Source organism: Scyliorhinus torazame, chromosome 10, assembly GCF_047496885.1.
Source record: "Scyliorhinus torazame isolate Kashiwa2021f chromosome 10, sScyTor2.1, whole genome shotgun sequence".
In the NCBI taxonomy this organism is placed as follows: domain Eukaryota; kingdom Metazoa; phylum Chordata; class Chondrichthyes; order Carcharhiniformes; family Scyliorhinidae; genus Scyliorhinus; species Scyliorhinus torazame.
In genome coordinates this window covers 201,797,903-201,812,182 of record NC_092716.1, presented here as the reverse complement: position 1 = coordinate 201,812,182, position 14,280 = coordinate 201,797,903, and the positions used below count along the sequence as shown (strand labels likewise).

The window sequence follows — 14,280 nt, the reverse complement described above, 5'->3', positions numbered from 1 at the left end:
GAGGTGAGAGTAAATTTTGTGACATTTGCACTCCCTGTGGAGAGCCTGACCCACCAGAAATACAGAGGTGGGAAATGAATACTGCCATAAGAGTTAATTCATAAAATTGACCCGATGGCCAATATGAAATAACCATGGCTAATAACATAGCTGTGCATCGCTGATACTCCAGTAGGCAACACGGCCATCATTGAGCAGATAAATTGGTGCTGGGGCAAAGCTTCAGATGCTTAGGCTGCCCTGGGAGGTGCAACTTATATTGACATGCATGTTATGGATTTAGGTGAGGAGCAACAGTTGTGTGTGGATGGATGGCCTCCCTTTGAATTAGACAATCTTTATCTGAGACTAATCCTGACATATCTGCATCAACTCAGGACTCTACTGGTGAACCTGTGGCCTTGTTGTTCTTTTTAGTAGGTGCACAGATAGCATTCAGTTTTGCAGAACTGCTACTTACTTGGGTTTCAATTGGTGGCTTTTCAAGTCTGTAATTCCATTCATGACAATAGCAAAGGTCATGACCTAATTTGACTATCTGCCTGAACAAAGAACAAAGAAAAGTACAGCACAGGAACAGGCCCTTCGGCCCTCCAAGCCTGCGCCGACCATGCTGCCCGTCTAAACTAAAATCTTCTACACTTCCGGGGTCCGTATCCCTCTATTCCCATGTATTTGTCAAAATGCCCCTTAAATGTCACTATTGTCCCTGCTTCCACCACCTCCTGCGGCAGCGAGTTCCAGCCACCCACTACCCTCTGTGTAAAACATTTGCCTCATACATCACCTTAAACCTTGCCCCTCGCACCTTAAACCTATAGCCCCTCGCACCTTAAACCTTAAAGCCTGCATGAACACAAAACACTGTATTGATGAAATGTTTGAATCACGTTTGTCTGTATCTGTTTCCCAAGCTTGTTCAAACTAGCCTGGATCATTTCTTGGACTTCAAAGAATATCATAGAATCATCATAGAATTTACAATGCAGAAGGAGGCCATTCGACCCAATGGGTCTGCACCGGCCCTTGGAAAGAGCACTCTATTTAAGCCCATCCCCGTAACCCAGCAACCCCACCTAACATTTGGACATTAAGGCGCAATTTAGCATAGCCAATCCACCTAACCTGCACATCTTTGGACTGCGGGAGGAAACTGGAGCACCCGGAGGAAACCCACGTAGACACAGGGAGAAAGTGTAAACTCCACACAGACAGTCACCCAAGGCCGAAATTGAACCTGGGACCCTGGAGCTGTGAGGCAGCAGTGCTAACCACTGTGGGACTTTTGTTGGGGGATGGTTACGCTACCATATCAATAGCAATTCATACACCACTGGTATTAGGTCTTTGTACAAAGGAGACTGAGTATATACATAATCATTTAGCTCACTTTACTGCACCACACTATGTTGTTGTGTTCACGTAGGTACTATTTGCACATCATAGTTTGTGTTAAAAACCTTTCCGTTGGAAAGCTGGCAGACTGAGACCTGTACCTTTAACAGAGACAGTGCAGGAGGGCAGCCAACAAGCTGTAGCAATGATCTGAACCTGCAGATAGTTCATCAACCCCCACCTCTCATGTTCAGTATTGACACTTATTCCTTTGGAAATTCATGTTGAAGACCACTTGATTCTCTTTGTCAAGAGAGCAGATGGGAGATTAAGACATTCAAATAGAATTGAGGAAGAAATTTACAGTTACACCATGTAAAATTTTGTTCTGAAGAGGGCAGTTATTACCTTAAAATAATTCCTTGACATAACTGGTAGGCTTCAACATTTCAGGCCACACACTTTGGCCATTACCTGAAGGAGTGACTGAAACAGGTCAAAGAGATAGTTGTATATAGTGGAGTATGGGCGGGATCTTCTGATTTGACAGACTATTGTGCCTGTAATAGGTCAGTTCATGTCAATATTCTTGCTGCTGATTGGTCGACTGTGTAGAATGGATGGTAATGTGTTTCTTGAGTCAGGGTGACCATGGGCTGGGCTGAGACGTGTCAGATGGAGTTCAACCTAGATAAATGTGAAGTGATTCATTTTGCAAGGTCGAATTTGAATGCTGAATACAGTGTTAAAGGCAGGATCCTTGGAAGTGTGGAGGAACAGAGGGATCTTGGGGTCCACGTACATAGATCCCTCAAAGTTGCCACCCATGTTGATACGGTTGTTAAGAAGGCGTATGGTGTGTTGGCTGTCATTAACAGGGGGATTGAGTTTAAGAGCCACGAGGTTTTGCTGCAGCTTTATAAAACCCTGGTTAGACCACACTTGGAATATTGCGGCCAGTTCTGGTCGCCTCATTATAGGAAGGACGTGGATGCTTTGGAGACGATACAGAGGAGATTTACCAGGATGCTGCCTGGACTGGAGGCATGTCTTATGAAGAAAGTTTGAAGGAGCTAGGGCTTTTCTCACTGCAGCGAAGAAGGAAGAGAGGTGACTTGATAGAGGTGTACAAGGTGATGAGACATGGATAGAGTGGATAGCCAGAGACCTTTCCCCAGAGTGGTCATTAGGGACATTTAAGCTACGCTTGGTCAGGCACATGGACAGCAGTAAATTGAAGGGGTGTAGGTTAGGTTGATCTTAGATTAGGATAAATGGTTGGCACAACATTGTGGGCCGAAGGGCCTGTACTGTGCTGTGCTGTTCTATGTTCTATGTCACGAATGAAGAGCCTTTGGTCTTGGGGGGAACAGTGCGGTGTTGGTAGATCTCCACATGTCTTGTATGCCAGTGTGTGATGGATGTGATCAGTTTAGAATTGGGCTTTTGGATGTGCTTGTTATTAAGTTGAGCGTATTTGACAATAATTCACTTGTCCAATTCACTATATTTGAAGGAGACTTGATGCTCTTTCAATCTAGTATGTAGAATGTGACCTGTTTATCCAATGTAGACAAGTCCACAATTGTATGGTATGCTGTAAATTCCTGTTTATTGTAAGATGGTTTCTTGTCTTTGTGAGTATGGAATTTGGAGTTAAGTATTTTAGATGCTGTGTGTTGGACTTCTAGATCTGACGACTTGAGTATACATTGTGATCTGTGCGAGGTGGAACTGATGTACAGAGGTTGACTCATGTCTTAGTGGAAGTAGTTATAGAGCATGTAATTGGTGGGCATGTGTTAATATTGTGGGAAGGGAATCCATAGAATTGAAGTGTGGACTTAATATTGTAGATTTTCTTATCACGGAAAAAGTAGGCCCTTTTAATAAGAGTTGGAAAACAACTGGAGGGTGGAGATTTGATGGAAAGATCGATAATTCAGATATCTGTCAGTATGAGTTGTCTTATAATAGTCTTGATGTAATGTTGTGTCACTATGAAATGTGCTGATGAGACCATTGAGAAATGATATATGGTTGAGTTGTGTATTGTTGTTACATCAACAACTTGCATTTATACAATTAAACACTGGATACAATTGCTTATCAGTACATTGATTGCATATATGAAACAAATAATAAATATATTGCATGTGGTAGTCCTCAGTGACTATCAAGTTTTTTTATTACATGCAAGGCAGCAACAAAATGCCAAGAGGGAATTCCATAACTTTGGCCAAAGCCTTCATCATCAATATTGACATGGCTAAATTGGCGGGGAATGTTGACATTGCAATTTACAGTGGTAAATGTTGATGCAAAAGAGTAGCCAGAAATTGTGACAATAGGAATTAAGGTGTGTGAAAGGAATTACATGTGTTAAGAAAAACTCCAATTAGGAATTCAGCAGAAACCTCTTTACGTAGAGAGTGGTTAGAAAGTGGAGCGAAGCTAAATACACAGATGAGGGAGAAAGGAATAGAGGGTTAAGCTTATAGGCTTACATTCAATAACTAGAGGATACAGACCTTAGATATTAGACAAAGGAATCTGGGGTGGATGAGGAGAATTTATTTTGCGCAGCAAGTTATATGATCTGAAATTGGAGATACACCTTAGATCTCGATGTACCTTTGAAGCCTGGGAAAATTCTCCAAAAATGGGTGCGTGACTCATACGAGTATAAAAGTGAAGGGTTGGCATAGGTTTTGGTGGTTGCCATCTTTGATGTTCACGATGCAGCGTTTGCCCTGTGGGGGCGTGTCTTAAACTCCTGCGCATCTTTGCAACACAGACCATAACATCTGCTTGAACCCTTACACCCAGTTATAAGGTACTGGTAAGTAAAAAATCCATTTGTGGGGTGGAAAATTGAGGTTGACCACTAATGTCATGGCTGAAAAGGGGGTCAATTTATAAGTCGAGTATATGCAGAAACATGATTTTTGGAGCTGAAAAATTGGGGTTGTTTTATATACCAGATTGTCTCATGTGTTCAACGGTATTTGAAGCAATACAAATTGCTGAGCTACAAGGAAAAATTTGACTAATTGGAGAGCTCTTTCAAACGGCCAGTACAGGCCCAATGGGCTGAATGGCCTCCTCTTGTGCTGCATGATTCTATGATCTAGTTTGTGAATCTACCCAGGCTCTTACTTTGATTGTACACATGTAAATGGTCAAAGGAGTGAGCAATAAACTTAAGTCATGGTAAGGTTACTGCTTTCAAAGAAAGAAAATTAGTTCAGACAGATTATATTACATGCATAAATTGACGGATGAAGCTCTGTGACAGCCCATCATTTAATTCATATTTAAAAATCCTTGGGGATTAGAATCAATAGCTGATTATAACTCACGTTCAATTTTAATGCATGATGCAGAGCCTGGAATGATTTTGACAGCAGTAGATTTAGAGGGTGATGCAAGCTGCATGTCTGTGAATGTTACTGCATAAATGAGAAATGCCTGAGCCTATACAATGATTGCAAACTGCTGGCTAGAAAACAGCTGTTTTCATATGTCAGATTTTCCTTCTCCGTAAAATAAAAATGCTACTTACTGTTAAAATTTGCAGTTCCTACGACTTTCAAGCTGCCTGCAGTCAATTTTCTATACAATGTAAAGCAGTTGCTTTTCAGCAGGTTTGATCACTGCTGTGATTCTTTAGGTGTGATAGGTTAATCCAATGTGAATTATGCATCTTCGCCAATAGAAAAGATTGTTAAATCTGCAATGCTGAAAGAGGACTGAATTGTGGTGCAAGTACTGAGCTTCCCGTTTTTGGAACATTCGTGGTCCCAAGAGTTTCCTCTCTGTGTTTTGCATTCTTAACCTGTTCTTTACACAGCACCCAGAGGAAATCTAACGCATTGTGGAGGCAGGATTTAATGCTGCATCAAGGCCTTACCTGGTAGCCTTCCACTGCAGGCCCCCTCCCAACATCCACCTATCCACCTTCCAACCACTCCTCAACCCCCGCCCCCCCCCCCTCCCCCCAACCTCACCTCCCAACTCCGGCATCTTAGAGAACACATCAAACAAGAAATAAATGCTGAAGGAGCTTTTGTATTAAAGCAGACCCTCTCTTCTTGTTCACCGATTCATTCTGCTAAATAATGGTGCACATATGACCATCACAAATGGCATAGGTGCACAAAGAAATGGTAAAGAAAAAGGTGCTCTCCAAAAATTGAAGGATAAAAGAAAGACGTGCATTGACATTGCTCCTTTTATGAGTGCAGGACATCCCAATGCACTTTACCGCCACTGATGCACATATTTGATGTTTAATCAGCCTTGTAGGAAATGCGACAGCTAATTTGTGCATAGCAAGGTTCCACAAAAGGGCATTGTGACATAGACCAAATAATCTGTTCATTGATGTTGGTTGAGGGACAAATGTTAGCCAGGGCACCAGAGAGAACCTTGTGCTCATCTTTTTTGAAATGGTGTTATGGTATCTTTTACATCCACCTGAGAGGGTGAATGGGGCCTTGATTTAACATCTCATACAAAAGAGAACACTGGAATGTCAATGCAGATTTTGTGCTTAAGTCATTGAAGATATTTTGATCCAACAACCCTCTCACACAGAGGCCAGATTGCCATCCACTGAGGTATAGGTGACATCCACTGAGGTATAGGTGACATCTAAGGCAATTGAAACCTCTTAAATGATTTTTAATAAAGTTGTGTGCACATCACAAGTAATCCTGCATATTTCCCAAATTGGAAAAAACAGCATCTATTTGGGTATGGTAGCTTTATGGCCATAGTGCTAGAATAGTAATCTAAAGTAGAGGGAGTTCAAAGCTCACATTAAGCAAGTGATGAAATCAAATCCAATAAATTTAATATTTTATGGACTGACACCTGAAAAACTTATGGAATATTTGTAAAATCGTGTGTGCTGTGTTGACATAAAAGATCCCATGATTTTATTTGAAGACGAGTTAGGGAGTTCTCCCTGGCGTCCTGGCCTATATTCATCTTGCAACCAATATCTCTAAAACAGATTATCTGGTCAATTATCACATTTCTGTTGTGGGAGCTTGCCATGTGCCAATTGGCTGTCGTATTTCCCTACAGAACAATAGTAACTAGGTTAGCCCAACACTTTGGCCTAACAATGCTTTGGGAAGTCCTGAGATAAATCTTTATCTTTATCTTTAAAATGTAAGTATTTTTTCTTTACGTTGTGTATGTTCAATTGTTAAGGTAATAAATGCCAATGAGCTTTCAAACACTATTGACAATTATTCTGTTCTTATTGCCCTTACAGCCACGCTACAGGATACGAGACTGACAATCACAATGCTCCAATGTTGTACAGCTGCAGCACGCAGTACAGAATACACACACACGGAGTGTTCAGAGGGCTTCAGGTGAGTATTGCCAATGTTCCTTTTTTTCTGCACAAGTGTCTGTTATAGTCTTTAAAGAAACCTTTAAAAACCTTTGCACCTGATCCTGGAAAAGCTGACTGTGGCCGGCCTGAAAGTCGACTGGACTACAAGGACCACTTATGGTTCTAATTTGGGTCTTTCTCAACACTATAGGAGCAGGGGAAAAGAGATTCTGTTTTGCATCAACAGATTTCCAAAAAATGTGGATTCGACACTCATTCTATCATTCGCTTAAGACAGACTGAAAACCAGTCAAGGTGGCAACAATTAGAAGATTTGCCTTCAGCTCTGTCTCCTGCATACTTTTGAGGAATTGGCAGAATAATTTCAATCTGTACAGATTTTATCTGCATTTGTAGTACCTGATATTAATCATTCTAATATCTTATCAGTGAAACTTTGCTCTCTGATATCTCACACCCACTGATAAAACGTGTTATTTATGGTTTCCTCTGTCACAGAGAGATCATGATTAATGCCCTCATCATATAGCATGCTGCTATCTATGTACCATTTCGCTCAAAAGAAACTGCAAATACAAACAGATTGACCCTAGTGACACTTTAGAATTTCCTTCTTCACTTTCCCAAACAGATAGTGTTTCAGGCCCCACAGATGAGCTCTATGAATATGAATATTTTAACAACACTTAATAAGCTAGAATCATCGAGGTTATATCCTGCAAGGTAATCATTTGTTGTAAAGTTGAGTTCTTTAAAACAGATACTGTTTTCTTTGGAACAAAGGAGGCTGATGAGGATATTTAATTGAGGTGGATAAATTTATGTGGGACCTAGTTAGGGTGGATAGGAAGGATCTATTTACATTAGCAGTGAGACCAATAACCAGGGAGGCATAGATTTTAAGTAATTGGCAGAAGGATTACAGGAGTAATTTTTCACCCAGAGAATTCACTGCCTGATAGAACCACAGAGACAGAAAATCCCATCACATTTAAAAATACTTGGATATGCACTTGAGGTGCTGTAAAATTACAGGGCTTCAGACAAGAACTGGAAGTTGAAATTAGGTTGGATAATTATTTTTCAGCTGGCGCAGACACCCTGGACCAAATGGCCTCCTTCAGCTTTTAAATAGTGTTGCAAACAAAAAGCAAAAGGCCCCTTCTTCCGTCCTCATCCACCATTCATTTCAGTTATTTCTCATCCCCTTTTAATGGCCTCCCGTGGAATGTGCCACTTTCCAACCGAAGATGAAGACAGATGTTTTGGTCTTAGAAAGTTGACAGGTCGTCCAATTTTCCCTCCCCTTGGCTAAGGTTAGTACCTCACTGTGAGGAGGGCTGTGGGCTTGAACCTACTTACTACTTTATCCCACACTCCTCAGGTAATCCAACACAGTTTCTATGTGGTGAAACTTCATACTATCACTCTCAATTGATCAGCAAGCCAGTGACTTTCTCAGTGCCTTGTTCGGTTAGAAGAAATGCTGTGGTTTTTGTCTGTTTTCTCTAACAGGTCCAAAAGTTTGACAGACCTGGGCATGTTATGTCACAATTGCTAGTGGTAGGTGACAGGGGTACAGAATGGAAGTGCTACCTGTTTAAATGAATAGAAGCACTAATGCACTTTAGATTTTACCTCCGTGATTACAACTGTCACAGAAGTATTGCTACATTATGACAACACAAAAGGGAATGAAATTCCATGGAGAGAAATGTAACATCATGCGAATCAGCAATTAAGGGAGGCAGTGGCGTAGTGGCATTTCGCTGGGCTAGTTATCCAGAGATCCAGAGCCATGTTCTGAGGACCTGGGTTCAAATCCCGCCACTGCAGATGGTGAAATTTGAATTCAATTTTTAAAAATCTGGAATTAAAAGTCTAAAGATGACCATGAAGTCATGACGTTAAAAACCCATCTGATTCACTAATGTCCTTTAGGGAAGGAAATCTGTTGTCCTTACCTGGTCTGGCCTACATGTGACTCCAGCTCCACAGCAATGTGGTTGACTCTTAAATGCCCTCAAGGATGGGCAATAAATGCTGGCCCAGCCAGCAATGCCCGTATTCCATGAACAAATTTAAAATATATATTCTATGTCCACCAGCATTGAACTAAACAATGCATGATACCACAATTCCACTTCCCCTTGAAGTTACGAAAGGATGTCATTACCTAGGAATCCATTTCACATCTGGGGATGGTGAAATTTGAATACAATAAAAATCTGGGATTAAAAGTCTAAGGATGACCACAAAAGCAGTGTCGATTGTTGTAAAGACCAAACTGCCCTTTAGGGAAGGAAATCAGCCATCCTTTCCTGGTCTCCATGTGACTCCAGTCCCACAGTTGACTCTTTAAAAAAAAATATTTTATTCAGACATTTTCATAAAAAACAAACCGAAGCAGAAGTAAAATTATACAACTTTATAAATAATCAATACCCACTCCCCCCCGCTCCCCAATTATGGCCCCTCCTCCTGACCTGCCTTCCCCATTTTAAGCCCCTCACCCCTCCCTCCCTCCCCTTTTGCTGACTCTTCAATTCTTCTTAAATAAGTCAATGAATGGCTTCCACCTCTGAGCAAACCAATCAACCGACCCCCTCAGGATGAACTTGACTTTCTCCAGTCTTAGGGATTCTGACAGATCACTCACTCACACCCACGCTTTCGGCTGCTCCGAGTCCCTCCACCCAAGCAAAGTCCGTCTCTGAGCTATCAAGAAATCGGCTTCTCTCGCCACTTGGACTCCCGGATCTTCCGACACCCCAAATATTGCTACCTATGGACTCGGGGCCATCTTTACCCCCAACATCTTGGACATTACTTCGGACATGCCCAAAACATGTGGACATGATTCGCGGGACTACCCACGGACCGCCCCACCTATCATCTACTCCCTCAAAAATCCTACTCATCCGCGCTACCATCATATGCGCTCTGTGAATTACTTTAAACTATATAAGGCTTAACCTTGCATACGACGAGGACGCATTCACCTGCGCAGGGCCTCCACCCACGTCCTGGCCTCCACCTCCCACGTTCTGGCCGCCACCTCCCAACCCAGCCCCTCCTCCCACTTCCACTTTATATCCCCCACCGGGGCACCCTCCCAATCCTGCAGCTCCTTGTAGACCTCAGACATCTCCCCCTCCCCTATGTCCCCCTTCGACAGCACCTTGTATTGCAACCCCAAGGGCAGTAACCCAGGAAAAGAGGGCATCTCTCTCTTCACAAAATCCCAAACCTGCAAGTACCTGAAACCATTCCTCCTGAGCAGCTTATACTCTTCCTCCAGGTCCTCTAATTTCGCAAAACTACCCCCTGCAAACAGATCCGCGAATCGCTCAATCCCTGCCGCGTGGCGCCGGTGCTAGACATTCACCGGTAGTGGAATCGGTGCTGGTGCGGCACCGGTTTTCCTGATGTAGAAGTCCACGGATTCTCCGTTGGCATCAACATTTAGTCGCAGAAACAGAGAATCCAGTCCAGGTACTGTGGCTATAAGAGCAGGTCAGATGCTGGGAATTCTTTAGAGAGTAATTTACCTCCTGACTCCCCAAAGCCTGTTCACTATCTACAAGGCACAACTCATGGAATCACAACTGATGGAATATATGGATGAGTGCAGCTCCAAAAAAATTAAGAAGCTTGACAGCACCCAGGACAAAGCAATCAACTTGACTGGCATCTCATCTACCATCTTCAACACTCATTCCCACCACCCCTATGCAGCTGTGTGTACCATTTTCAAGACGCACTAAAGCAACCCATCAAGACTTCTCCGACTGCACCTTCCAAACATGCAACCTCTACCACCTAGAGAGACAGGGGAAGCAGATACATGGGGATACTACCACCTGTAATTTCCCCTCTCAGCCACACAGCATCCTGACTTGGAACTAAACCACTGTTCCTTCACTGTTGCTGGGTCAAAATCCTGAACTCCCTCCCTAACAGCACTGTGGGTGCACCTACACTACATTGGCTGCAGCAGTTCAAGAAGTAGCTCGCCACCACCGCCTTCTCGCGGGCAATTAACAATGGGCAATAAATGCTGCCCGAGTCAGTGATGCCCATATCCCTTGAAGGAATGAAAATAAGTAATTGACTGCACTCATTGTGCACCTCCTCAGATGACAGACCTTACCAAAAATCAAATGCAGATGTCTCAAGAACTCAAGTACATGTCACTATTCATAAACCTGCAGAAATAGATTTTGCTTATGTGAGATTATGATCATTATCTTTAGGACAGAGAAGGTTAAGGGGAGATTTGATAGAGGTATTCAAAACCATGAGGGGTTTTGATGGAGTAACTACATTGAAGTATTCCCACTTACAGGAGGTCGAATCACCAAAGGACAGAGACAGAGATTCATGATTATTGGCACCCAGAGGCGAAATGAGGAGAAAAACCTTTACATAACTTATGTCAGGAATACAGGGCGGGATTCTCCCAGCCCTGGGCCGGGCCAGAGAATCACCGCGACCGGGTCACGTCGCCCCGGCACCGGCACGCGATTCTGAGAATCGATACCATTGGCGCCGGCGTGGTTGGCGCGGCGCCGGTCAGGGGCCGCTGTACGCGGCTGGCCCGCCGATTCTCCGGCCCGGATGGGCCGAGCGGCCGCAGTTAAAACGCTGAGTCCCGCCGGCGCTGTCCACACCTGCTCGCAGCCGGCGGGAACTCTGTGTGCAAGGGTTGGGTGGTGGCCAGTGAGGGGGTGTTCCGACCCCACCGATCGGTGAGCCTGCCTCTCTGTCCCCAGGCCTCTTTTCCTACGCGCCGGCCCCTGTAGTCCTGTGCCATGTTGTGTCGGGGCCGGCGCATTCAAGGAGGCCACCGTGCATGTGCGCGTTGGTGCTGGCACCACTGCGCATGCGCGGATCGCACGGCGCACAGTCCATGCCGGGATCAGCAGCTGGAGCGCCGCGAACCGCTCCAGCGCTGTGCTGGCCCCCTGTAGGGGCCAGAATTACTCCTGGCAGCGGCCCGTTCATGCCGTCGTAAAACGCGACGGCGTTTACGACGGCGTGGACACTCTGCCATGGGATGGGAGAATCCCGCCCACAATGCCTGAAAGAAGAGCGGAAGATTTGCTAGAATCCAAATTGGAATTTGATAAATACTTGAAAGGGAAAAAAATATTTAGAGCTCTGGAGAAAGAGCAGGGGGAGGGGGGGGCACTGATCAGATACCTCTTTCAAAGAGATAGCACAGGCACAATGGGCCAAATGGCCTCCTTATGCACTGTTGTATTCTCTGAATCTATGACAAAGGGTTAGTCATGCCCCAACTGAATATTTGCTTCAAATAGAAATGGAAGTTCGCTCAGTGGTTTGGAATTCTATGATATGCCGAATTATATATACCATGATTGATTTTATTTCAAATGTAAAGGCGAGGCGAAAAATTGCTAGCTACACCAATGCTGGTCTAATCTTGGTGTGTGTGCTTATTATTTCAGGATGTTCGGAGGGTCCCGGGTGTGGCACCAACCATTGTCAGAGCAAATACTGAAGCCAATGAAAAGCGTCCATTCATGTGCCCCTACCCTGGGTGTAACAAACGCTACTTCAAGCTCTCCCACCTGCAAATGCATAGCAGAAAACACACAGGTATTGGCAGCGTGGCGTTTGCATATTGAGTTGGTCTCTATAATTTACCAGGCACCAAAAACGTGTTGAATTAAGTTGTGGGGATATGTGTGGCAAATGCACCAAACAGCTTTTGAACTTGTTCCTCCCCAAAAGGGTGGGATGGGGTCCTGGAGACGACGAGGGAAGATGGAGTTGGTAGTTTGGGGAGGAATTTGGTTAAATTCCATTCGGACAGTGGGACTGGCTCTTCCAGCTAAAGGGCTTAGTGGAAGCTCCTTGAGGCTGACCCAATGTGAAACAGGCTGGCGCCTCACAACCATGGTCACCTCTTCACTGAAATTTAACTGCAATCGGCTGCACACGCCATTGGTTGGAAACCCAAAGGTCAATATTGGCTCCCTTCAGGGGCAGAAGAATTTCCAAACATCGATCCTATATTTTCCGGCTTAGATCCTGCACCCCCTCAACCACGGTACAGATTAAAGGAGTGTTCTGTATCTACCTTTCAATGTCATTCCATCTCACTGCCTCCTTTCGAGGCTCCAGCCTAGGTTTCTCCAATCTATCTTTGTGATCACAGTCCTTGAGTGCTGCCGATCTGTCCGGTGACTTATGGCTGCACAAATTTGATGACTGCCTTGTTTCTCAGGAGCCAAGAGGGGACTCACTGTCAGCCGTGGTTCACGTGGTAGCACCCACTTCTGAGTCAGAATGCTGTGGGTTCAAGGCCAGCTCCAGCGATTTGAAAACAACCAAGAAATCTAGACTGATGCTTCAGACAGTACTAAGGGAATCCTACGCTGTTGAATAAGAGATTGAACCAAAACCCCCTCAGTTCTCTGAAGTAGATATGAAAGATCCCATGACTTATTTTAAACAAAATCAAGGGCGTTTTCCCCAGAGTTCTGGCCAATATTTATCCTTCAATGACCATCACTAAAATGAAACAGATTGAGCATTATCACATTTCTGTTTTGTGGGAGCTAGCAAATTGACTGCATCGTATGCCCACACTATAACTTCAAAAGTACTTAATAGCCGTAAATTGCTTTGGGACATTCTGAGGTTATGTAAAGCACTATATAAATGCAAGTTTTTATTTTCAGTACTCAAGATGTGTTCTGACCAAGATACAGCACAGTTTGAACATGATATTAAAGGCAATATACTACAGATGCTGGAAATAAAAACAAAAAAACTAGCAGGTCTGGCAGCGTCTGTGAAGAGACAAATGGTTAACGTTTCAAGTCTCTATGACCCTTCTTCAGATATTAACTTTAAAAAAATTAATTTATGGAATATGGGCGACGCTGGTTATACCAGTATTTATTGCCTATCCCTACTTGCCCTTTAGAAGGTGATGGTCAGTTGCCTTCTTGAACCACTGCAGTCTTTGAGGTATAGGTACACTCACTGTGCTGTTAGGGAGGGAGTTCCAGGATGTTATCCAAGCGACAGTGAAGGAACGGCGATATATTTCCAAATTAGGGTGGTGAGTGACTTGGAGGGGAACATCCAGGTGGTGGGGTTCCCAGGTATCTGCTGCTTGGGCGGCACGGTAGCAGTGGTTAGCACTGTTGCTTCACAGCACCAGATCCCAATTTTGATTCCCGGCTTGGCTCACTGACTGCGGAGTCTGCACGTTCTCCCCGTGTCTGCGTGGGTTTCCTCTGGGTGCTCTGATTTCCTCCCACAAGTCCTGAAAGACGTGCTATTAGGTGAATTGGACATTCTGAATTCTCCCTCTGTGTACCCGAACAGGTGCCGGAATACGGCGACTAGGGGCTTTTCACAGGAACTTCATTGCAGTGTTAATATAAGCCTACTTGTGACAATAAATATTATTATTATATTATTATTATGTCCTTCTGGATGGTAGTGGTCATGGGTTTGGAAGGTGCTGTCTAAGGAACCCTGGTGAGTTCCTGCAGTGCATCTTGTAAATGGTACACACAGCTGCCGCT

The 14,280-nt window shown here is 44.0% G+C and overlaps 1 protein-coding gene across 4 annotated transcripts in view; it reads left to right on the top strand.

Annotated features, from left to right (window-relative positions):
* wt1a (WT1 transcription factor a) overlaps positions 1–14,280 on the top strand; it is a 103,680-nt gene that overhangs the window by 41,386 nt on the left and 48,014 nt on the right. For all 4 annotated transcript variants that reach the window (XM_072466261.1, XM_072466260.1, XM_072466263.1 and 1 more), the window contains exons 4-5: positions 6,623–6,725; positions 12,184–12,334. In XM_072466261.1, the coding sequence (XP_072322362.1) occupies positions 6,623–6,725; positions 12,184–12,334 (254 nt within the window). The remainder of the gene's footprint in view (positions 1–6,622; positions 6,726–12,183; positions 12,335–14,280) is intronic.